The sequence below is a fragment of the Oncorhynchus keta genome, chromosome 17 (assembly GCF_023373465.1).
Source record: "Oncorhynchus keta strain PuntledgeMale-10-30-2019 chromosome 17, Oket_V2, whole genome shotgun sequence".
Classification (NCBI taxonomy): Eukaryota; Metazoa; Chordata; class Actinopteri; order Salmoniformes; family Salmonidae; genus Oncorhynchus; species Oncorhynchus keta.
In genome coordinates, this window is record NC_068437.1 from 62130479 (window position 1) to 62155290 (window position 24812).

General features: G+C 56.1%; 1 protein-coding gene across 4 annotated transcripts in view; it reads right to left on the reverse strand.

Annotated features, from left to right (window-relative positions):
* Nucleotides 1-7929, reverse strand: part of ppp1r32 (protein phosphatase 1, regulatory subunit 32) — a 43200-nt gene extending 35271 nt beyond the window's left edge. For 2 of the 4 annotated variants that reach the window (XM_052466990.1, XM_052466988.1), the window contains exons 1-6: nucleotides 7797-7929; nucleotides 7359-7476; nucleotides 6794-6911; nucleotides 4669-4813; nucleotides 4472-4532; nucleotides 2966-3063 (exon numbers count right to left, since the gene is read on the reverse strand). In XM_052466990.1, the coding sequence (XP_052322950.1) occupies nucleotides 2966-3063; nucleotides 4472-4532; nucleotides 4669-4813; nucleotides 6794-6911; nucleotides 7359-7476 (540 nt within the window). In that variant the 5' untranslated portion in view covers nucleotides 7797-7929. Of the gene's footprint in view, nucleotides 1-2965; nucleotides 3064-4471; nucleotides 4533-4668; nucleotides 4814-6793; nucleotides 6912-7358; nucleotides 7562-7796 lie in introns of all 4 variants that reach the window. The other 2 variants (XM_052466991.1, XM_052466989.1) reach the window with 2 other exon arrangements.
* Between the last annotated feature and the right edge of the window lie 16883 nt (nucleotides 7930-24812).

Sequence of the window (24812 nt, forward strand, 5' to 3'; positions counted from 1 at the left end):
ATCACTAACCATGTGACCAGACCTGGGTTACTGACATCACTAATCATGTGACCAGACCTGGGTTACTGACATCACTAATCATGTGACCAGACCTGGGTTACTGACATCACTAACCATGTGACCAGACCTGGGTTACTGTCATCACTAACCATGTGACCAGACCTGGGTTACTGTCATCACTAATCATGTGACCAGACCTGGGTTACTGTCATCACTAATCATGTGACCAGACCTGGGTTACTGTCATCACTAACCATGTGACCAGACCTGGGTTACTGACATCACTAACCATGTGACCAGACCTGGGTTACTGACATCACTAACCATGTGACCAGACCTGGGTTACTGACATCACTAACCATGTGACCAGACCTGGGTTACTGACATCACTAACCATGTGACCAGACCTGGGTTACTGACATCACTAACCATGTGACCAGACCTGGGTTACTGTCATCACTAATCATGTGACCAGACCTGGGTTACTGTCATCACTAACCATGTGACCAGACCTGGGTTACTGACATCACTAACCATGTGACCAGACCTGGGTTACTGACATCACTAACCATGTGACCAGACCTGGGTTACTGACATCACTAACCATGTGACCAGACCTGGGTTACTGACATCACTAACCATGTGACCAGACCTGGGTTACTGACATCACTAACCATGTGACCAGACCTGGGTTACTGTCATCACTAATCATGTGACCAGACCTGGGTTACTGACATCACTAACCATGTGACCAGACCTGGGTTACTGACATCACTAACCATGTGACCAGACCTGGGTTACTGACATCACTAACCATGTGACCAGACCTGGGTTACTGACATCACTACTGTGACATCACTAACCATGTGACCAGACCTGGGTTACTGTCATCACTAACCATGTGACCAGACCTGGGTTACTGTCATCACTAATCATGTGACCAGACCTGGGTGACTGACATCACTAATCATGTGACCAGACCTGGGTTACTGTCATCACTAACCATGTGACCAGACCTGTCATCACTAACCATGTGACCAGACCTGGGTTACTGACATCACTAACCATGTGACCAGACCTGGTTTACTGACATCACTAACCATGTGACCAGACCTGGGTTACTGTCATCATGTGACTAACATCAACCATGTGACCAGACCTGGGTTACTGACATCACTAACCATGTGACCAGACCTGGGTTACTGTCATCACTAACCATGTGACCAGACCTGGGTTACTGACATCACTAACCATGTGACCAGACCTGGGTTACTGACATCACTAACCATGTGACCAGACCTGGGTTACTGACATCACTAACCATGTGACCAGACCTGGGTGACTGACATCACTAACCATGTGACCAGACCTGGGTGACTGACATCACTAACCATGTGACCAGACCTGGGTGACTGACATCACTAACCATGTGACCAGACCTGGGTTACTGTCATCACTAATCATGTGACCAGACCTGGGTTACTGTCATCACTAACCATGTGACCAGACCTGGGTTACTGACATCACTAACCATGTGACCAGACCTGGGTTACTGACATCACTAACCATGTGACCAGACCTGGTTTACTGTCATCACTAACCATGTGACCAGACCTGGGTTACTGTCATCACTAATCATGTGACCAGACCTGGGTTACTGACATCACTAACCATGTGACCAGACCTGGGTTACTGACATCACTAACCATGTGACCAGACCTGGGTTACTGTCATCACTAACCATGTGACCAGACCTGGGTGACTGACATCACTAACCATGTGACCAGACCTGGGTTACTGACATCACTAACCATGTGACCAGACCTCACTAACCATGGACCAGACCTGACTGACATCACTAACCATGTGACCAGACCTGGGTGACTGACATCACTAACCATGTGACCAGACCTGGGTGACTGACATCACTAACCATGTGACCAGACCTGGGTGACTGACATCACTAACCATGTGACCAGACCTGGGTGACTGACATCACTAACCATGTGACCAGACCTGGGTGACTGACATCACTAACCATGTGACCAGACCTGGGTGACTGACATCACTAACCATGTGACCAGACCTGGGTTACTGACATCACTAACCATGTGACCAGACCTGGGTTACTGACATCACTAACCATGTGACCAGACCTGGGTTACTGACATCACTAACCATGTGACCAGACCTGGGTTACTGACATCACTAATCATGTGACCAGACCTGGGTTACTGTCATCACTAATCATGTGACCAGACCTGGGTTACTGTCATCACTAATCATGTGACCAGACCTGGGTTACTGTCATCACTAATCATGTGACCAGACCTGGGTTACTGTCATCACTAATCATGTGACCAGACCTGGGTTACTGTCATCACTAATCATGTGACCAGACCTGGGTTACTGACATCACTAACCATGTGACCAGACCTGGGTTACTGACATCACTAATCATGTGACCAGACCTGGGTTACTGACATCACTAACCATGTGACCAGACCTGGACCAGACCTTACTGACATCACTAACCATGTGACCAGACCTGGGTTACTGACATCACTAACCATGTGACCAGACCTGGGTTACTGACATCACTAATCATGTGACCAGACCTGGGTTACTGTCATCACTAATCATGTGACCAGACCTGGGTTACTGTCATCACTAATCATGTGACCAGACCTGGGTTACTGTCATCACTAACCATGTGACCAGACCTGGGTTACTGTCATCACTAATCATGTGACCAGACCTGGGTTACTGACATCACTAATCATGTGACCAGACCTGGGTTACTGAGTGTTGTTTCTATCCTGGAGTGACAGATGGCCGGGGTTTGCAGTTCTTAGACTTTCCTATTGTTTACATTGTGCCAGGCAATCTCAAACAAGGTAGAGTGTTTGAACACTCATCACTAACCATGTGACAATTTGATATATTTAGAGGGAGCATCACTAACCATGTGGTACTGGGGCAGAAAGGTGTTGGGTTGCAGGGCCGTCCCTTCGGTGAAACCGCTCTCTCCTTGGGCTCCCACTAACTGGTGCTTCTGTGAAACTAAAGGACAATCATGTGTCATTTATGCTCTCTAAACAGCCCCTTCGGCTGCAGCGGGCAGAGCTGGGTGACGTCATTGCAATCAGTTTTGCCAGAGGAGTAATACCCTTTTCACACAACAAACGAAGCAGAGCCAAGTTGTGTTCTCCTCATTATGCCCCCCAGCACAGAGCCTGCACAGAGCCTGTTACAGAGAGCCAGCACAGAGCCTGTACAGAGCCAGCACAGAGCCAGCACAGAGCCTGTACAGAGCCTGTACAGAGCCTGTTAGAGAGCCAGCACAGAGCCAGCACAGAGCCTGCACAGAGCCTGCACAGAGCCTGCACAGAGCCAGTACAGAGCCTGCACAGAGCCTGCACAGAGCCTGCACAGAGCCTGCGCAGAGCCAGCGCAGAGCCTGCGCAGAGCCTGCGCAGAGCCTGCACAGAGCCTGCACAGAGCCTGTTACAGAGAGCCTGCGCAGAGCCTGCGCAGAGCCTGCGCAGAGCCTGCACAGAGCCTGCACAGAGCCTGTACAGAGCCTGTTACAGAGAGCCAGCACAGAGCCTGCACAGAGCCTGTACAGAGCCTGTTACAGAGAGCCAGCACAGAGCCAGCACAGAGCCTGCACAGAGCCTGCACAGAGCCTGTACAGAGCCTGTTACAGAGAGCCAGCACAGAGCCTGCACAGAGCCTGTACAGAGCCTGTTACAGAGAGCCAGCACAGAGCCAGCACAGAGCCTGCACAGAGCCTGCACAGAGCCTGCACAGAGCCAGTACAGAGCCTGCACAGAGCCTGCACAGAGCCTGCACAGAGCCTGCACAGAGCCAGCGCAGAGCCTGCGCAGAGCCTGCGCAGAGCCTGCACAGAGCCAGCGCAGAGCCTGCACAGAGCCAGCACAGAGCCAGCGCAGAGCCTGCACAGAGCCAGCGCAGAGCCAGCGCAGAGCCAGCACAGAGCCAGCACAGAGCCTGCACAGAGCCTGCACAGAGCCTGCACAGAGCCAGCGCAGAGCCTGCACAGAGCCAGCGCAGAGCCTGCACAGAGCCTGCACAGAGCCAGTACAGAGCCTGCACAGAGCCAGCACAGAGCCAGCACAGAGCCAGCACAGAGCCAGCACAGAGCCTGCACAGAGCCTGCACAGAGCCAGCACAGAGCCTGCACAGAGCCTGCACAGAGCCAGTACAGAGCCTGCACAGAGCCAGCACAGAGCCAGCGCAGAGCCTGCACAGAGCCAGCGCAGAGCCTGTACAGAGCCTGCACAGAGCCTGCACAGAGCCAGTACAGAGCCTGCACAGAGCCTGCACAGAGCCTGCACAGAGCCAGTACAGAGCCAGCGCAGAGCCTGCACAGTACAGTTCTGTTCTGGCCTGTTCTGTAAAAAGGGTATCACTAAATCATTCCGCTCCTCAGTATATTACACTGTACCTGGTGGTCTGGGACGATATGGAACAAAGTGTTCCTTATACTCTGTCTGGATGGATACATTCTGGGGGAGAGAGGGAGAGAGGGAGAGAGGGAGGAAGGAATGAAGGAGGGAAGGAAGGAAGGGAGACAGAAAGACACTTAAAATCCATTTATTCTCCGAGTCGCTCTCCCTCATCCCTCCCCTCCTCTCTCCTCACTGCTGTCGGCCGTGTCTTCAGCTGTAGATATCCACTCTCTCTGACCTGTCCACTGGGGCAAGGCAGGGTCTCTGACCCATCAGGTCTGGTCAGGGGCTGGAAATGGCGCTTAGTCTGAGACTGGAAACTATCTAGTAGAGAACGCCTGGAGAAGACCCCAAAACACAAACTTAATGTCACTGTTATAATCCACTGTATATGTCATCCCTGCAGGAATTGAACCTATGACCTTGGCATTCCTATCGCCAAACTCTTAATAACTGAGCCATACACGACCACATAATAGTATAGAAATACTATCACTACCAGTAAGCACCTCTGGGGGGCATATCTGAAATTGCAACATATTTAAATAATGCACTACTTTTAGCCAGAGCTCTGTGGTAGATTAGTGTCCTGTCCAGGGGGTCGTTCTGGCTCGGTCAAGACTACTAGTGTCCTGTCCAGGGGGTCGTTCTGGCTCGGTCAAGACTATTAGGGTCCTGTCCAGGGGGTCGTTCTGGCTCGGTCAAGACTACTAGTGTCCTGTCCAGGGGGTCGTTCTGGCTCGGTCAAGACTACTAGTGTCCTGTCCAGGGGGTCGTTCTGGCTCGGTCAAGACTATTAGGGTCCTGTCCAGGGGGTCGTTCTGGCTCGGTCAAGACTACTAGTGTCCTGTCCAGGGGGTCGTTCTGGCTCGGTCAAGGCTACTAGGGTCCTGTCCAGGGGGTCGTTCTGGCTCGGTCAAGACTACTAGTGTCCTGTCCAGGGGGTCGTTCTGGCTCGGTCAAGACTATTAGGGTCCTGTCCAGGGGGTCGTTCTGGCTCGGTCAAGGCTACTAGTGTCCTGTCCAGGGGCTCGTTCTGGCTCGGTCAAGGCTATTAGGGTCCTGTCCAGGGGGTCGTTCTGGCTCGGTCAAGACTACTAGTGTCCTGTCCAGGGGGTCGTTCTGGCTCGGTCAAGACTACTAGTGACCTGTCCAGGGGGTCGTTCTGGCTCGGTCAAGACTACTAGTGTCCTGTCCAGGGGGTCGTTCTGGCTCGGTCAAGACTACTAGTGTCCTGTCCAGGGGGTCGTTCTGGCTCGGTCAAGACTACTAGTGTCCTGTCCAGGGGGTCGTTCTGGCTCGGTCAAGACTACTAGTGTCCTGTCCAGGGGGTCGTTCTGGCTCGGTCAAGGCTATTAGGGTCCTGTCCAGGGGGTCGTTCTGGCTCGGTCAAGACTACTAGTGTCCTGTCCACGGGGTCGTTCTGGCTCGGTCAAGGCTACTAGTGTCCTGTCCAGGGGGTCATTCTGGCTCGGTCAAGGCTACTAGTGTCCTGTCCAGGGGGTCTTTCTGCTTTCTGGCTTGGTCAAGACTATTTAATTTCTTTACTTGGGCCAGAGCCCTATGTGGGTCTGATAAAAGAGTGCACTGTGTAGGGACAGACTGGGGCTGTAGTATAATATAATATTGTATAATACAGTATAATATAATATAGTATTGTATAATATAGTATAATATTGTATAGTATAATATAGTATTGTATAGTATAATATGATATAGTATTGTATAACCTAGTATGATATAGTATTGTATAATATATTATAATATAGTATTGTATAATATAGTATAGTGTTGTATAATCTAGTATTGTATAATATATTATAATATAGTATTGTATAATATAGTATAGTATTGTATAATCTAGTATTGTATAATATAATATAATATAGTATAGTATAATATAGTATTGTATAATATAGTATAGTCTTACCCTAACTGTGGGTTATCAGTGTGGTCCAGACTAGGTCTGTAGTCTAATATAGTATAATATAATATAGTATAGTATAATTGATATAGTATTGTATAATATAGTATAGTCTTACCCTAACTGTGGGTTATCAGTGTGGTCCAGACTAGGGCTATGGTATAATATAGTATAGTATAATATAATATAGTATTGTATAATATAGTATAGTATAATATAATATAGTATTGTATAATATAGTATAGTATAATATAGTATTGTATAATATAGTATAGTCTTACCCTAACTGTGGGTTATCAGTGTGGTCCAGACTTGGTCTGTAGTATAATATAGTATAATATAATATAGTACAGTATAATATAATATAGTATTGTATAATATAGTATAGTCTTACCCTAACTGTGGGTTATCAGTGTGGTCCAGACTAGGGCTGTAGTAAACAGCAGGTCTCAGGTTGGCAGAGTACCCTGTCCCGTAATGATGACCTAGACATGGACTGAAGCCTTCTTTACCTGGATAAGATATGACAGTAAGATGGGGAGGGGTTGGGGGGATAGGGAGGGGGGGGGGGGCTTCCCAACAATATCTCTCTTCTCCTGAAGTTTGCACTCATGAGAGTAAAAGATGGCTAGAGCTCCTCCATATTTCCTATGGGGAATTCTTATCCCAGTAATTTCCTTTGAAATCAGTGAAAGGAAGTGAACAAGTACACATTTTAGTGAGGTAATTGGGACCAGTGTGTGGCCATGCAGGTGAGTCATTAGGGAATCTGGCTTTGCATTGTTAAAAATCACACAGGCGTATCATTGAGGGTGAAAGCAGAGTAAACTTGAGAAAGCAGAACACTTCAGGCAAATCTAGTGGATACTATCTTACCATCAGTAGAATCAAATCAAATACAATTCAATACAATAGAATAGAGAGTTTAAATCATGTCATATCAGATATCTTGTTCTCACCAAAGGAAGCCCTGTAGGAGGTACAGTAGAGGTTGAGGGAGGTGTTGGCCAGACGGCCTCCTGGGTTTCCCGTTCCTCTTAGAGAGGGCCTGGTGACCAGGTCTACCTGACTAACCATCTGTGAGGGACCAGGATCATGGATAATAAATACTACAGTTTAACTCCACTAGCAACAACGATAGACAGAGAGAGAAAAAAGCTGCCTGTAACCGGGAGAGAAGACTGATTTTAGTTCATGTTGAACTTTGACAGTCAAACTGTTAATAACATGCTAAATACCCTTATTATAGGCCTAGCCTAGAGATTCATTCATTTATGATAATCTCTGTAATTATAAATATATATAAAGAACTAGTATGCCTAGTCGACATTCATTTCAGTAAAATATCTGCATCATTATGATAAAAGTGACCCCCTCCTCACGCGCTCTACCGTTACCTGTCTGTCGAAGCGGTGTTTCTGCGTACCGGCGGCCTCCTCTCGCCGTGTTAGGTTTTATAGCCCGGGACCCGTGCCGTCTCCATGATACCGACCGTTGCTACGGTGATTCTCCAAGTGGCGCCAGCAGCACTTCACAATGACGGACGAAATGAGGTCACAATAGAAGTCATAGAAGCAAACCGTTGCTCCCAATACAAGTAGCTTGCAGGGGCACCTTAAGCTCGCTCTGCTTGTTCCCGGATCTGTTGCGTGCCTGTTGCTGTTGTCATTGTCATGTTTGGCAAGACAATTAGTGTGACAAGGAGTTGGCATGAAATCACAAACAGATTGACACTAAGGCTAAAGCTGGCTATGGTAAAATGACATGATTTAAAATATATATATATATATATATATATATATATATATATATATATATATTCATCTGATTGAGGTATCCAGTAAATCAAAAGGCATTTAATTTATGAATGATCAATTTATCATGATTAGAATAATGTACGATCTCCAAGGATATAATCAATACCTTGAGGGAGTTAGGTTACCAATAGCTCATGTTATTGTCAGAGCTGTAGCTACATATCAAGACATCAAGGTCCAGTATACATATACCTATATATATATATATATATAATAAATAAAAGTATATATATATATAATAAATAAAATAATATATATATATATAATACATAAAATAATATATAATAAATAAAATAATATATATATAATAAATAAAATTTTATATATATATATATATATATTATATATATATATATATATATATATTATATTTTATATATATATAATTTTATTTTTTTTACAAAAAATTACTTAGCTATATATATATATTTGGGGTAGCCTAGTGGTTAGAGCGTTGGACTAGTAACCAAAAGGTTGCAAGATCAAATCCCAGAGCTGACAAGATAAAAATCTGTCATTCTGTTCCTGAACAGGCAGTTAACACACTGTTCCTAGGCTGTCATTGAAATTAAGAATTAGTTCTTAACTGACCTGCCTACTTAATTAAAGGTTATATATATATATATATTTTAACTGTCAACAGTAAGATCAGACCCTGACGTTGTTCCATATTTTAGGAAATCAGTCGGGGTCTGAACTTACTGGTGACAGTATAGTGGAATACACAGGGTGCAATTTCTTTGTTGTGCATCAGCAGTTTCCCTCTTGTTATATATCGCTCACTGACAGTCACTCAATTAGCCCATGTCAGTTAACATGTTTTACATTGGTAAATCTAGTTACTCTAAAATCGTAGTACTGACGGTGCATGCAGAGCATGTGACCAGGGGTCCTGACCACCACCAGGGGTCCTGACCACCACCAGGGGTCCTGACCATCAGGGGTCCTGACCACCACCAGGGGTCCTGACCACCACCAGGGGTCCTGACCATCAGGGGTCCTGACCACCACCAGGGGTCCTGACCATCAGGGGTCCTGACCACCAGGGGTCCTGACCACCACCAGGGGTCCTGACCACCACCAGGGGTCCTGACCATCAGGGGTCCTGACCACCACCAGGGGTCCTGACCACCACCAGGGGTCCTGACCATCAGGGGTCCTGACCACCCACTAGGGGTCCTGACCATCAGGGGTCCTGACCACCACCAGGGGTCCTGACCACCACCAGGGGTCCTGACCATCAGGGGTCCTGACCACCACCAGGGGTCCTGACCACCACCAGGGGTCCTGACCATCAGGGGTCCTGACCACCACCAGGGGTCCTGACTACCACCAGGGTCCTGACCATCAGGGGTCCTGACCACCAGGGGTCCTGACCACCACCAGGGGTCCTGACCACCACCAGGGGTCCTGACCATCAGGGGTCCTGACCACCACCAGGGGTCCTGACCACCACCAGGGATCCTGACCATCAGGGGTCCTGACCACCCACTAGGGGTCCTGACGATCAGGGGTCCTGACCACCACCAGGGGTCCTGACCACCACCAGGGGTCCTGACCATCAGGGGTCCTGACCACCACCAGGGGTCCTGACCACCACCAGGGGTCCTGACCACCCACTAGGGGTTCTGACCATCAGGGGTCCTGACCACCAGGGGTCCTGACCACCACCAGGGGTCCTGACCACCAGGGGTCCTGACCACCACCAGGGACCATCAGGGGTCCTGACCACCAGGGGTCCTGACCACCCACTAGGGGTCCTGACCATCAGGGGTCCTGACCATCAGGGGTCCTGACCACCCACTAGGGGTCCTGACCATCAGGGGTCCTGACCACCAGGGGTCCTGACCACCATCAGGGGTCCACCAGGGGTCCTGACCATCAGGGGTCCTGACCACCAGGGGTCCTGACCACCATCAGGGGTCCTGACCACCAGGGGTCCTGACCACCACTAGGGGTCCTGACCACCACCAGGGGTCCTGACCACCAGGGGTCCTGACCACCCACTAGGGGTCCTGACCATCAGGGGTCCTGACCACCACCAGGGGTCCTGACCACCAGGGGTCCTGACCACCCACTAGGGGTCCTGACCACCACCAGGGGTCCTGACCATCAGGGGTCCTGACCACCAGGGGTCCTGACCACCCACCAGGGGTCCTGACCACCAGCAGGGGTCCTGACCACCAGGGGTCCTGACCACCCACCAGGGGTCCTGACCATCAGGGGTCCTGACCACCAGGGGTCCTGACCACCCACCAGGGGTCCTGACCACCAGGGGTCCTGACCACCCACCAGGGGTCCTGACCATCAGGGGTCCTGACCATCAGGGGTCCTGACCACCCACCAGGGGTCCTGACCATCAGGGGTCCTGACCATCAGGGGTCAACCAGAGGTCCTGACCATCCACCAGGGGTTCTGACCACCAGGGGTTCTGACCATCAGGGGTCCTGACCATCAGGGGTCCTGACCACCCACTAGGGGTCCTGACCACCACCAGGGGTCCTGACCATCAGGGGTCCTGACCACCAGGGGTCCTGACCACCCACCAGGGGTCCTGACCACCAGGGGTCCTGACCACCAGCAGGGGTCCTGACCACCAGGGGTCCTGACCATCAGGGGTCCTGACCACCAGGGGTCCTGACCACCACCAGGGGTCCTGACCACCACCAGGGGTCCTGACCATCAGGGGTCCTGACCACCACCAGGGGTCCTGACCACCACCAGGGGTCCTGACCATCAGGGGTCCTGACCACCCACTAGGGGTCCTGACCATCAGGGGTCCTGACCACCACCAGGGGTCCTGACCACCACCAGGGGTCCTGACCATCAGGGGTCCTGACCACCACCAGGGGTCCTGACCACCACCAGGGGTCCTGACCATCAGGGGTCCTGACCACCACCAGGGGTCCTGACCACCACCAGGGGTCCTGACCATCAGGGGTCCTGACCACCAGGGGTCCTGACCACCACCAGGGGTCCTGACCACCACCAGGGGTCCTGACCATCAGGGGTCCTGACCACCACCAGGGGTCCTGACCACCACCAGGGATCCTGACCATCAGGGGTCCTGACCACCCACTAGGGGTCCTGACGATCAGGGGTCCTGACCACCACCAGGGGTCCTGACCACCACCAGGGGTCCTGACCATCAGGGGTCCTGACCACCACCAGGGGTCCTGACCACCACCAGGGGTCCTGACCACCCACTAGGGGTTCTGACCATCAGGGGTCCTGACCACCAGGGGTCCTGACCACCACCAGGGGTCCTGACCACCAGGGGTCCTGACCACCACCAGGGACCATCAGGGTCCTGACCACCAGGGGTCCTGACCACCCACTAGGGGTCCTGACCATCAGGGGTCCTGACCATCAGGGGTCCTGACCACCCACTAGGGGTCCTGACCATCAGGGGTCCTGACCACCAGGGGTCCTGACCACCATCAGGGGTCCACCAGGGGTCCTGACCATCAGGGGTCCTGACCACCAGGGGTCCTGACCACCATCAGGGGTCCTGACCACCAGGGGTCCTGACCACCACTAGGGTCCTGACCACCACCAGGGGTCCTGACCACCAGGGGTCCTGACCACCCACTAGGGGTCCTGACCATCAGGGGTCCTGACCACCACCAGGGGTCCTGACCACCAGGGGTCCTGACCACCCACTAGGGGTCCTGACCACCACCAGGGGTCCTGACCATCAGGGGTCCTGACCACCAGGGGTCCTGACCACCCACCAGGGGTCCTGACCACCAGCAGGGGTCCTGACCACCAGGGGTCCTGACCACCCACCAGGGGTCCTGACCATCAGGGGTCCTGACCACCAGGGGTCCTGACCACCCACCAGGGGTCCTGACCACCAGGGGTCCTGACCACCCACCAGGGGTCCTGACCATCAGGGGTCCTGACCATCAGGGGTCCTGACCACCCACCAGGGGTCCTGACCATCAGGGGTCCTGACCATCAGGGGTCAACCAGAGGTCCTGACCATCCACCAGGGGTTCTGACCACCAGGGGTTCTGACCATCAGGGGTCCTGACCATCAGGGGTCCTGACCACCCACTAGGGGTCCTGACCACCACCAGGGGTCCTGACCATCAGGGGTCCTGACCACCAGGGGTCCTGACCACCCACCAGGGGTCCTGACCACCAGGGGTCCTGACCACCAGCAGGGGTCCTGACCACCAGGGGTCCTGACCACCCACCAGGGGTCCTGACCATCAGGGGTCCTGACCATCAGGGGTCCTGACCACCCACCAGGGGTCCTGACCATCAGGGGTCCTGACCATCCACCAGGGGTCCTGACCACCAGGGGTCCTGACCACCAGCAGGGGTCCTGACCACCAGGGGTCCTGACCACCCACCAGGAGTCCTGACCATCAGGTGTCCTGACCACCCACCAGGGGTCCTGACCATCAGGGGTCCTGACCATCAGGGGTCCTGACCACCCACCAGGGGTCCTGACCATCAGGGGTCCTGACCATCAGGGGTCAACCAGAAGTCCTGACCATCCACCAGGGGTTCTGACCACCAGGGGTTCTGACCATCAGGGGTCCTGACCATCAGGGGTCCTGACCACCCACTAGGGGTCCTGACCACCACCAGGGGTCCTGACCACCAGGGGTCCTGACCACCAGGGGTCCTGACCACCCACCAGGTGTCCTGACCACCAGGGGTCCTGACCACCAGCAGGGGTCCTGACCACCAGGGGTCCTGACCACCCACCAGGGGTCCTGACCATCAGGGGTCCTGACCATCCACCAGGGGTCCTGACCACCAGGGGTCCTGACCACCAGCAGGGGTCCTGACCACCAGGGGTCCTGACCACCCACCAGGAGTCCTGACCACCACCAGGGGTCCTGACCATCAGGGGTCCTGACCACCACCAGGGGTCCTGACCACCACCAGGGGTCCTGACCACCCACTAGGGGTTCTGACCATCAGGGGTCCTGACCACCAGGGGTCCTGACCACCACCAGGGGTCCTGACCACCAGGGGTCCTGACCACCACCAGGGACCACCAGGGGTCCTGACCACCAGGGGTCCTGACCACCCACTAGGGGTCCTGACCATCAGGGGTCCTGACCATCAGGGGTCCTGACCACCCACTAGGGGTCCTGACCATCAGGGGTCCTGACCACCAGGGGTCCTGACCACCATCAGGGGTCCACCAGGGGTCCTGACCATCAGAGGTCCTGACCACCAGGGGTCCTGACCACCATCAGGGGTCCTGACCACCAGGGGTCCTGACCACCACTAGGGGTCCTGACCACCACCAGGGGTCCTGACCACCAGGGGTCCTGACCACCCACTAGGGGTCCTGACCATCAGGGGTCCTGACCACCACCAGGGGTCCTGACCACCAGGGGTCCTGACCACCCACTAGGGGTCCTGACCACCACCAGGGGTCCTGACCACCAGGGGTCCTGACCACCCACTAGGGGTCCTGACCACCCACTAGGGGTTCTGACCATCAGGGGTCCTGACCACCAGGGGTCCTGACCACCACCAGGGGTCCTGACCACCAGGGGTCCTGACCACCACCAGGGACCATCAGGGGTCCTGACCACCAGGGGTCCTGACCACCCACTAGGGGTCCTGACCATCAGGGGTCCTGACCATCAGGGGTCCTGACCATCAGGGGTCCTGACCACCCACTAAGGGTCCTGACCATCAGGGGTCCTGACCACCAGGGGTCCTGACCACCATCAGGGGTCCACCAGGGGTCCTGACCATCAGGGGTCCTGACCACCAGGGTCCTGACCACCATCAGGGGTCCTGACCACCAGGGGTCCTGACCACCACTAGGGGTCCTGACCACCACCAGGGGTCCTGACCACCAGGGGTCCTGACCACCCACTAGGGGTCCTGACCATCAGGGGTCCTGACCACCACCAGGGGTCCTGACCACCAGGGGTCCTGACCACCCACTAGGGGTCCTGACCACCACCAGGGGTCCTGACCACCAGGGGTCCTGACCACCCACTAGGGGTCCTGACCACCACCAGGGGTCCTGACCATCAGGGGTCCTGACCACCAGGGGTCCTGACCATCAGGGGTCCTGACCACCCACCAGGGGTCCTGACCATCAGGGTCCTGACCATCAGGGGTCCTGACCACCCACCAGGGGTCCTGACCACCAGCAGGGGTCCTGACCACCAGGGGTCCTGACCACCCACCAGGGGTCCTGACCACCAGCAGGGGTCCTGACCACCAGGGGTCCTGACCACCCACCAGGGGTCCTGACCATCAGGGGTCCTGACCATCAGGGTCCTGACCACCCACCAGGGGTCCTGACCATCAGGGGTCCTGACCATCAGGGGTCCTGACCACCCACCAGGGGTCCTGACCACCAGCAGGGGTCCTGACCACCAGGGGTCCTGACCACCCACCAGGGGTCCTGACCATCAGCGGTCCTGACCATCAGGGGTCCTGACCACCCACCAGGGGTACTGACCACCAGCAGGGGTCCTGACCACCAGGGGTCCTGACCACCCACCAGGGGTCCTGACCATCAGGGGTCCTGACCATCAGGGGTCCTGACCACCCACCAGGGGTCCTGACCACCAGCAGGGGTCCTGACCATCAGGGGTCCTGACCACCCACCAGGGGTCCTGACCATCAGGGGTCCTGACCATCAGGGGTCCTGACCACCCACCAGGGGTCCTGACCACCAGCAGGGGTCCTGACCACCAGGGGTCCTGACCACCCACCAGGGGTCCTGACCATCAGGGGTCCTGACCATCAGGGGTCCTGACCACCCACCAGGGGTCCTGACCACCAGCAGGGGTCCTGACCACCAGAGGTCCTGACCATCCACCAGGGGTTCTGACCACCAGGGGTTCTGACCATCAGGGGTCCTGACCATCAGGGGTCCTGACCACCCACTAGGGGTCCTGACCACCACCAGGGGTCCTGACCACCAGGGGTCCTGACCACCCACCAGGGGTCCTGACCATCAGGGGTCCTGACCATCAGGGGTCCTGACCACCCACCAGGGGTCCTGACCATCAGGGGTCCTGACCATCAGGGGTCCTGACCACCCACTAGGGGTCCTGACCACCACCAGGGGTCCTGACCACCAGGGGTCCTGACCACCCACCAGGGGTCCTGACCATCAGGGGTCCTGACCATCAGGGGTCCTGACCACCCACCAGGGGTCCTGACCATCAGGGGTCCTGACCATCCACCAGGGGTCCTGACCACCAGGGGTCCTGACCACCAGCAGGGGTCCTGACCACCAGGGGTCCTGACCACCCACCAGGGGTCCTGACCATCAGGGGTCCTGACCACCCACCAGGGGTCCTGACCATCAGGGGTCCTGACCATTAGGGGTCCTGACCACCAGGGGTCATGACCACCCACCAGGGGTCCTGACCACCAGGGGTCCTGACCACCACCAGGGGTCCTGACCACCATCAGGGGCCTGACCACCAAGGGTCCTGACCATCAGGGGTCCTGACCATCCACCAGGGGTCCTGACCACCAGGGGTCCTGACCACCAGCAGGGGTCCTGACCACCAGGGGTCCTGACCACCCACCAGGAGTCCTGACCACCACCAGGGGTCCTGACCATCAGGGGTCCTGACCACCACCAGGGGTCCTGACCACCACCAGGGGTCCTGACCACCCACTAGGGGTTCTGACCATCAGGGGTCCTGACCACCAGGGGTCCTGACCACCACCAGGGGTCCTGACCACCAGGGGTCCTGACCACCACCAGGGACCACCAGGGGTCCTGACCACCAGGGGTCCTGACCACCCACTAGGGGTCCTGACCATCAGGGGTCCTGACCATCAGGGGTCCTGACCACCCACTAGGGGTCCTGACCATCAGGGGTCCTGACCACCAGGGTCCTGACCACCATCAGGGGTCCACCAGGGGTCCTGACCATCAGAGGTCCTGACCACCAGGGGTCCTGACCACCATCAGGGGTCCTGACCACCAGGGGTCCTGACCACCACTAGGGGTCCTGACCACCACCAGGGGTCCTGACCACCAGGGGTCCTGACCACCCACTAGGGGTCCTGACCATCAGGGGTCCTGACCACCACCAGGGGTCCTGACCACCAGGGGTCCTGACCACCCACTAGGGGTCCTGACCACCACCAGGGGTCCTGACCACCAGGGGTCCTGACCACCCACTAGGGGTCCTGACCACCCACTAGGGGTTCTGACCATCAGGGGTCCTGACCACCAGGGGTCCTGACCACCACCAGGGGTCCTGACCACCAGGGGTCCTGACCACCACCAGGGACCATCAGGGGTCCTGACCACCAGGGGTCCTGACCACCCACTAGGGGTCCTGACCATCAGGGGTCCTGACCATCAGGGGTCCTGACCATCAGGGGTCCTGACCACCCACTAAGGGTCCTGACCATCAGGGGTCCTGACCACCAGGGGTCCTGACCACCATCAGGGGTCCACCAGGGGTCCTGACCATCAGGGGTCCTGACCACCAGGGGTCCTGACCACCATCAGGGGTCCTGACCACCAGGGGTCCTGACCACCACTAGGGGTCCTGACCACCACCAGGGGTCCTGACCACCAGGGGTCCTGACCACCCACTAGGGGTCCTGACCATCAGGGGTCCTGACCACCACCAGGGGTCCTGACCACCAGGGGTCCTGACCACCCACTAGGGGTCCTGACCACCACCAGGGGTCCTGACCACCAGGGGTCCTGACCACCCACTAGGGGTCCTGACCACCACCAGGGGTCCTGACCATCAGGGGTCCTGACCACCAGGGGTCCTGACCACCCACCAGGGGTCCTGACCACCAGCAGGGGTCCTGACCACCAGGGGTCCTGACCACCCACCAGGGGTCCTGACCACCAGCAGGGGTCCTGACCACCAGGGGTCCTGACCACCCACCAGGGGTCCTGACCATCAGGGGTCCTGACCATCAGGGGTCCTGACCACCCACCAGGGGTCCTGACCATCAGGGGTCCTGACCATCAGGGGTCCTGACCACCCACCAGGGGTCCTGACCACCAGCAGGGGTCCTGACCACCAGGGGTCCTGACCACCCACCAGGGGTCCTGACCATCAGCGGTCCTGACCATCAGGGGTCCTGACCACCCACCAGGGGTACTGACCACCAGCAGGGGTCCTGACCACCAGGGGTCCTGACCACCCACCAGGGGTCCTGACCATCAGGGGTCCTGACCATCAGGGGTCCTGACCACCCACCAGGGGTCCTGACCACCAGCAGGGGTCCTGACCATCAGGGGTCCTGACCACCCACCAGGGGTCCTGACCATCAGGGGTCCTGACCATCAGGGGTCCTGACCACCCACCAGGGGTCCTGACCACCAGCAGGGGTCCTGACCACCAGGGGTCCTGACCACCCACCAGGGGTCCTGACCATCAGGGGTCCTGACCATCAGGGGTCCTGACCACCCACCAGGGGTCCTGACCACCAGCAGGGGTCCTGACCACCAGAGGTCCTGACCATCCACCAGGGGTTCTGACCACCAGGGGTTCTGACCATCAGGGGTCCTGACCATCAGGGGTCCTGACCACCCACTAGGGGTCCTGACCACCACCAGGGGTCCTGACCACCAGGGGTCCTGACCACCACCAGGGGTCCTGACCATCAGGGGTCCTGACCATCAGGGGTCCTGACCACCCACCAGGGGTCCTGACCATCAGGGGTCCTGACCATCAGGGGTCCTGACCACCCACTAGGGGTCCTGACCACCACCAGGGGTCCTGACCACCAGGGGTCCTGACCACCCACCAGGGGTTCTGACCATCAGGGTCCTGACCACCAGGGGTCCTGACCACCCACCAGGGGTCCTGACCATCAGGGGTCCTGACCATCAGGGGTCCTGACCACCCACCAGGGGTCCTGACCACCCACCAGGGGTCCTGACCATCAGGGGTCCTGACCATCAGGGGTCCTGACCACCCACCAGGGGTCCTGACCACCAGCAGGGGTCCTGACCACCAGGGGTCCTGCACACCCACCGGGGGTCCTGACCATCAGGGGTCCTGACCACCAGGGGTCCTGACCACCCACCAGGGGTCCTGACCACCAGCAGGGGTCCTGACCACCAGAGGTCCTGACCATCCACCAGGGGTTCTGACCACCAGGGGTTCTGACCATCAGGGGTCCTGACCATCAGGGGTCCTGACCACCCACTAGGGGTCCTGACCACCACCAGGGGTCCTGACCACCAGGGGTCCTGACCACCCACCAGGGGTCCTGACCATCAGGGGTCCTGACCATCAGGGGTCCTGACCACCCACCAGGGGTCCTGACCATCAGGGGTCCTGACCATCAGGGGTCCTGACCACCCACTAGGGGTCCTGACCACCACCAGGGGTCCTGACCACCAGGGGTCCTGACCACCCACCAGGGGTCCTGACCATCAGGGGTCCTGACCACCCACCAGGGGTCCTGACCATCAGGGGTCCTGACCATCCACCAGGGGTCCTGACCACCAGGGGTCCTGACCACCAGCAGGGGTCCTGACCACCAGGGGTCCTGACCACCCACCAGGGGTCCTGACCATCAGGGGTCCTGACCACCCACCAGGGGTCCTGACCATCAGGGGTCCTGACCATTAGGGGTCCTGACCACCAGGGGTCATGACCACCCACCAGGGGTCCTGACCACCAGGGGTCCTGACCACCACCAGGGGTCCTGACCACCATCAGGGGCCTGACCACCAAGGGTCCTGACCATCAGGGGTCCTGACCACCAGGGGTCCTGACCATCAGGGGTCCACCAAGGGTCCTGACCATCAGGGGTCCACCAGGGGTCCTGACCATCAGGGGTCCTGACCACCAGGGGTCCTGACCATCAGGGGTCCACCAGGGGTCCTGACCACCCACCAGGGGTCCTGACCACCACCAGGGGTCCTGACCATCAGGGGCCTGACCACCAGGGGTCCTGACCATCAGCGGTCCTGACCACCAGGGGTCCTGACCATCAGGGTTCCACCAAGGGTCCTGACCATCAGGGTTCAACCAGGGGTCCTGACCATCAGGGGTCCACCAGGGGTCCTGACCATCCACCAGGGGTTCTGACCACCAGGGGTCCTGACCATCAGGGGTCCTGACCACTAGGGGTCCTGACCACCCACCAGGGGTCCTGACCACCACCAGGGGTCCTGACCACCACCAGGGGTCCTGACCATCAGGGGCCTGACCACCAGGGGTTCTGACCACCAGGGGTCCTGACCATCAGGGGTCCACCAAGGGTCCTGACCATTAGGGGTCAACCAGGGGTCCTGACCATCAGGGGTCCACCAGAGGTCCTGACCATCCACCAGGGGTTCTGACCACCAGGGGTTCTGACCATCAGGGGTCCTGACCATCAGGGGTCCTGACCATCAGGGGTCCACCAGAGGTCCTGACCATCCACCAGGGGTTCTGACCACCAGGGGTTCTGACCACCAGGGGTTCTGACCACCAGGGGTCCTGACCATCAGGGGTCCTGACCACCACCAGGGGTCCTGACCATCAGGGGTCCTGACCATCAGGGGTCAACCAGAGGTCCTGACCATCCACCAGGGGTTCTGACCACCAGGGGTCCTGACCATCAGGGGTCCTGACCACCAGGGGTCCTGACCACCACCAGGGGTCCTGACCATCAGGGGTCAACCAGAGGTCCTGACCATCCACCAGGGGTTCTGACCACCAGGGGTCCTGACCATCAGGGGTCCTGACCACCAGGGGTCCTGACCATCAGGGGTCCTGACCACCCACTAGGGGTCCTGACCACCACCAGGGGTCCTGACCATCAGGGGTCCTGACCACCAGGGGTCCTGACCACCCACCAGGGGTCCTGACCACCAGGGGTCCTGACCACCAGCAGGGGTCCTGACCACCAGGGGTCCTGACCACCCACCAGGGGTCCTGACCATCAGGGGTCCTGACCACCCACCAGGGGTCCTGACCATCAGGGGTCCTGACCATCCACCAGGGGTCCTGACCAGCAGGGGTCCTGACCACCAGGGGTCCTGACCACCCACCAGGGGTCCTGACCATCAGGGGTCCTGACCACCCACCAGGGGTTCTGACCACCAGGGGTTCTGACCATCAGGGGTCCTGACCATCAGGGGTCCTGACCACCCACTAGGGGTCCTGACCACCACCAGGGGTCCTGACCATCAGGGGTCCTGACCACCAGGGGTCCTGACCACCCACCAGGGGTCCTGACCACCAGGGGTCCTGACCACCAGCAGGGGTCCTGACCACCAGGGGTCCTGACCACCCACCAGGGGTCCTGACCATCAGGGGTCCTGACCATCAGGGGTCCTGACCACCCACCAGGGGTCCTGACCATCAGGGGTCCTGACCATCCACCAGGGGTCCTGACCACCAGGGGTCCTGACCACCAGCAGGGGTCCTGACCACCAGGGGTCCTGACCACCCACCAGGGGTCCTGACCATCAGGGATCCTGACCACCCACCAGGGGTCCTGACCATCAGGGGTCCTGACCATCAGGGGTCCTGACCACCAGGGGTCCTGACCACCCACCAGGGGTCCTGACCACCAGGGGTCCTGACCACCACCAGGGGTCCTGACCACCATCAGGGGCCTGACCACCAAGGGTCCTGACCATCAGGGGTCCTGACCACCAGGGGTCCTGACCATCAGGGGTCCACCAAGGGTCCTGACCATCAGGGGTCCACCAGGGGTCCTGACCATCAGGGGTCCTGACCACCAGGGGTCCTGACCATCAGGGGTCCACCAGGGGTCCTGACCACCCACCAGGGGTCCTGACCACCACCAGGGGTCCTGACCATCAGGGGCCTGACCACCAGGGGTCCTGACCATCAGCGGTCCTGACCATCAGGGTTCAACCAGGGGTCCTGACCATCAGCGGTCCTGACCATCAGGGTTCCACCAAGGGTCCTGACCATCAGGGGTCCACCAGGGGTCCTGACCATCCACCAGGGGTTCTGACCACCACCAGGGGTCCTGACCATCAGGGGTCCTGACCACCAGGGGTCCTGACCACCCACCAGGGGTCCTGACCACCACCAGGGGTCCTGACCACCACCAGGGGTCCTGACCATCAGGGGTCCACCAAGGGTCCTGACCATTAGGGGTCAACCAGGGGTCCTGACCATCAGGGGTCCACCAGAGGTCCTGACCATCCACCAGGGGTTCTGACCACCAGGGGTTCTGACCATCAGGGGTCCTGACCATCAGGGGTCCTGACCATCAGGGGTCCACCAGAGGTCCTGACCATCCACCAGGGGTTCTGACCACCAGGGGTTCTGACCACCAGGGGTCCTGACCATCAGGGGTCCTGACCACCCACCAGGGGTCCTGACCATCAGTGGTCCTGACCATCAGGGGTCAACCAGAGGTCCTGACCATCCACCAGGGGTTCTGACCACCAGGGGTTCTGACCATCAGGGGTCCTGACCATCAGGGGTCCTGACCATCAGGGGTCCACCAGAGGTCCTGACCATCCACCAGGGGTTCTGACCACCAGGGGTCCTGACCATCAGGGGTCCTGACCATCAGGGGTCCTGACCACCAGGGGTCCTGACCACCACCAGGGGTCCTGACCATCAGGGGTCCTGACCATCAGGGGTCAACCAGAGGTCCTGGCCATCCACCAGGGGTTCTGACCACCAGGGGTCTTGACCATCAGGGGTCCTGACCACCAGGGGTCCTGACCATCAGGGGTCCTGACCATCAGGGGTCCACCAGAGGTCCTGACCATCCACCAGGGGTTCTGACCACCAGGGGTTCTGACCATCAGGGGTTCTGACCATCAGGGGTTCTGACCATCAGGGGTCCTGACCATCAGGGGTCCTGACCACCAGTGGTCCTCGTTGATTTGTCTGTGATTTGTCTCAGATATTATATTATTTTAAACGTGTAGAATTGCAGGAACAAAAAAGTTATGTAAAGCAAACGTATTTATTTATGATTAGTTAATAAAACATGTTTTTATCTGCAAACAGATCCCTCTGTATGTATTACATTATAGATTTTAATTATGGTGCTGAGTTAATGTGATAATAGCTGAAGCTACTGCAACCAGCGTGATAATATTTTTATTTATTTTTTTATTTCACCTTTATTTAACCAGGTAGGCTAGTTGAGAACATGTTCTCATTTGCAACTGCGACCTGGCCAAGATAAAGCATAGCAGTGTGAACAGACAACACAGAGTTACACATGGAGTAAACAATTAACAAGTCAATAACACAGAGAAAAAAGGGGAGTCTATATACAATGTGTGCAAAAGGCATGAGGAGGGAGGCGAATAATTACAATATTGCAGATTAACACTGGAGTGATAAATGATCAGATGATCATGTACAGGTAGAGATATTGGTGTGCAAAAGAGCAGAAAAGTAAATAAATAAAAACTGTGGGGATGAGGTAGGTGAAAATGGGTGTGCTATTTACCAATAGATTATGTACAGCTGCAGCGATCGGTTAGCTGCTCAGCTAGCTGATGTTTGAAGTTGGTGAGGGAGATAAAAGTCTCCAACTTCAGCGATTTTTGCAATTCGTTCCAGTCACAGGCAGCAGAGTACTGGAACGAAAGGCGGCCGAATGAGGTGTTGGCTTTAGGGATGATCAATGAGATACACCTGCTGGAGCGCGTGCTACGGATAGGTGTTGCCATCGTGACCAGTGAGCTGAAATAAGGCGGAGCTTTGCCTAGCATGGCCTTGTAGATGACCTGGAGCCAGTGGGTCTGGCGACGAATATGTAGCGAGGGCCAGCCGACTAGAGCATACAAGTCGCAGTGGTGGGTAGTATAAGGTGTTTTAGTGACAAAACGGATGGCACTGTGATAAACTGCATCCAGTTTGCTGAGTAGAGTGTTGGAAGCAATTTTGTAGATGACGTCGCCGAAGTCGAGGATCGGTAGGATAGTCAGTTTTACTAGGGTAAGCATGGCAGCGTGAGTGAAGGAGGCTTTGTTGCGGAATAGAAAGCCGATTCTTGATTTGATTTTCGATTGGAGATGTTTGATATGGGTCTGGAAGGAGAGTTTGCAGTCTAGCCAGACACCTAGGTACTTATAGGTGTCCACATATTCTAGGTCGGAACCATCCAGTGTGGTGATGCTATTCGGGCATGCGGGTGCAGGCAGCGATCGGTTGAAAAGCATGCATTTGGTTTTACTAGCGTTTAAGAGCAGTTGGAGGCCACGGAAGGAGTGTTGTATGGCATTGAAGCTCGATTGGACGTTAGATAGCACAGTGTCCAATGACGGGCCGAAAGTGTATACAATGGTGTCGTCTGCGTAGAGGTGGATCAGGGAATCGCCCGCAGCAAGAGCAACATCATTGATATATACAGAGAAAAGAGCCGGCCCGAGAATTGAACCCTGTGGCACCCCCATAGAGACTGCCAGAGGACCGGACAACATGCCCTCCGATTTGACACACTGAACTCTGTCTGCAAAGTAATTGGTGAACCAGGCAAGGCAGTCATCCGAAAAACCGAGGCTACTGAATCTGCCGATAAGAATATGGTGATTGATAATAGCTGAAGCTACTGCAACCAGCGTGATAATAGCTGAAGCTACTGCAACCAGAGTGATAATAGCTGAAGCTACTGCAACCAGTGTGATAATAGCTGAAGCTACTGCAACCAGCGTGATAATAGCTGAAGCTACTGCAACCAGCGTGATAATAGCTGAAGCTACTGCAACCAGCGTGATAACAGCTGAAGCTACTGCAACCAGAGTGATAACAGCTGAAGCTACTGCAACCAGTGTGAGAATAGCTGAAGCTACTGCAACCAGCGTGATAACAGCTGAAGCTACTGCAACCAGCATGATAATAGCTGAAGCTACTGCAACCAGCGTGATAACAGCTGAAGCTACTGCAACCAGAGTGATAATAGCTGAAGCTACTGCAACCAGTGTGAGAATAGCTGAAGCTACTGCAACCAGCGTGATAACAGCTGAAGCTACTGCAACCAGCATGATAATAGCTGAAGCTACTGCAACCAGAGTGATAACAGCTGAAGCTACTGCAACCAGAGTGATAATAGCTGAAGCTACTGCAACCAGAGTGATAATAGCTGAAGCTACTGCAACCAGAGTGATAATAGCTGAAGCTACTGCAACCAGCGTGATAATAGCTGAAGCTACTGCAACCAGTGTGATAATATCTGAAGCTACTGCAACCAGCGTGATAACAGCTGAAGCTACTGCAACCAGCGTGATAATAGCTGAAGCTACTGCAACCAGCGTGATAATAGCTGAAGCTACTGCAACCAGAGTGATAATAGCTGAAGCTACTGCAACCAGCGTGATAATAGCTGAAGCTACTGCAACCAGAGTGATAATAGCTGAAGCTACTGCAACCAGCGTGATAATAGCTGAAGCTACTGCAACCAGAGTGATAACAGCTGAAGCTACTGCAACCAGCGTGATAATAGCTGAAGCTACTGCAACCAGAGTGATAATAGCTGAAGCTACTGCAACCAGCGTGATAATAGCTGAAGCTACTGCAACCAGAGTGATAATATCTGAAGCTACTGCAACCAGCGTGATAACAGCTGAAGCTACTGCAACCAGCGTGATAATAGCTGAAGCTACTGCAACCAGAGTGATAATAGCTGAAGCTACTGCAACCAGAGTGATAATAGCTG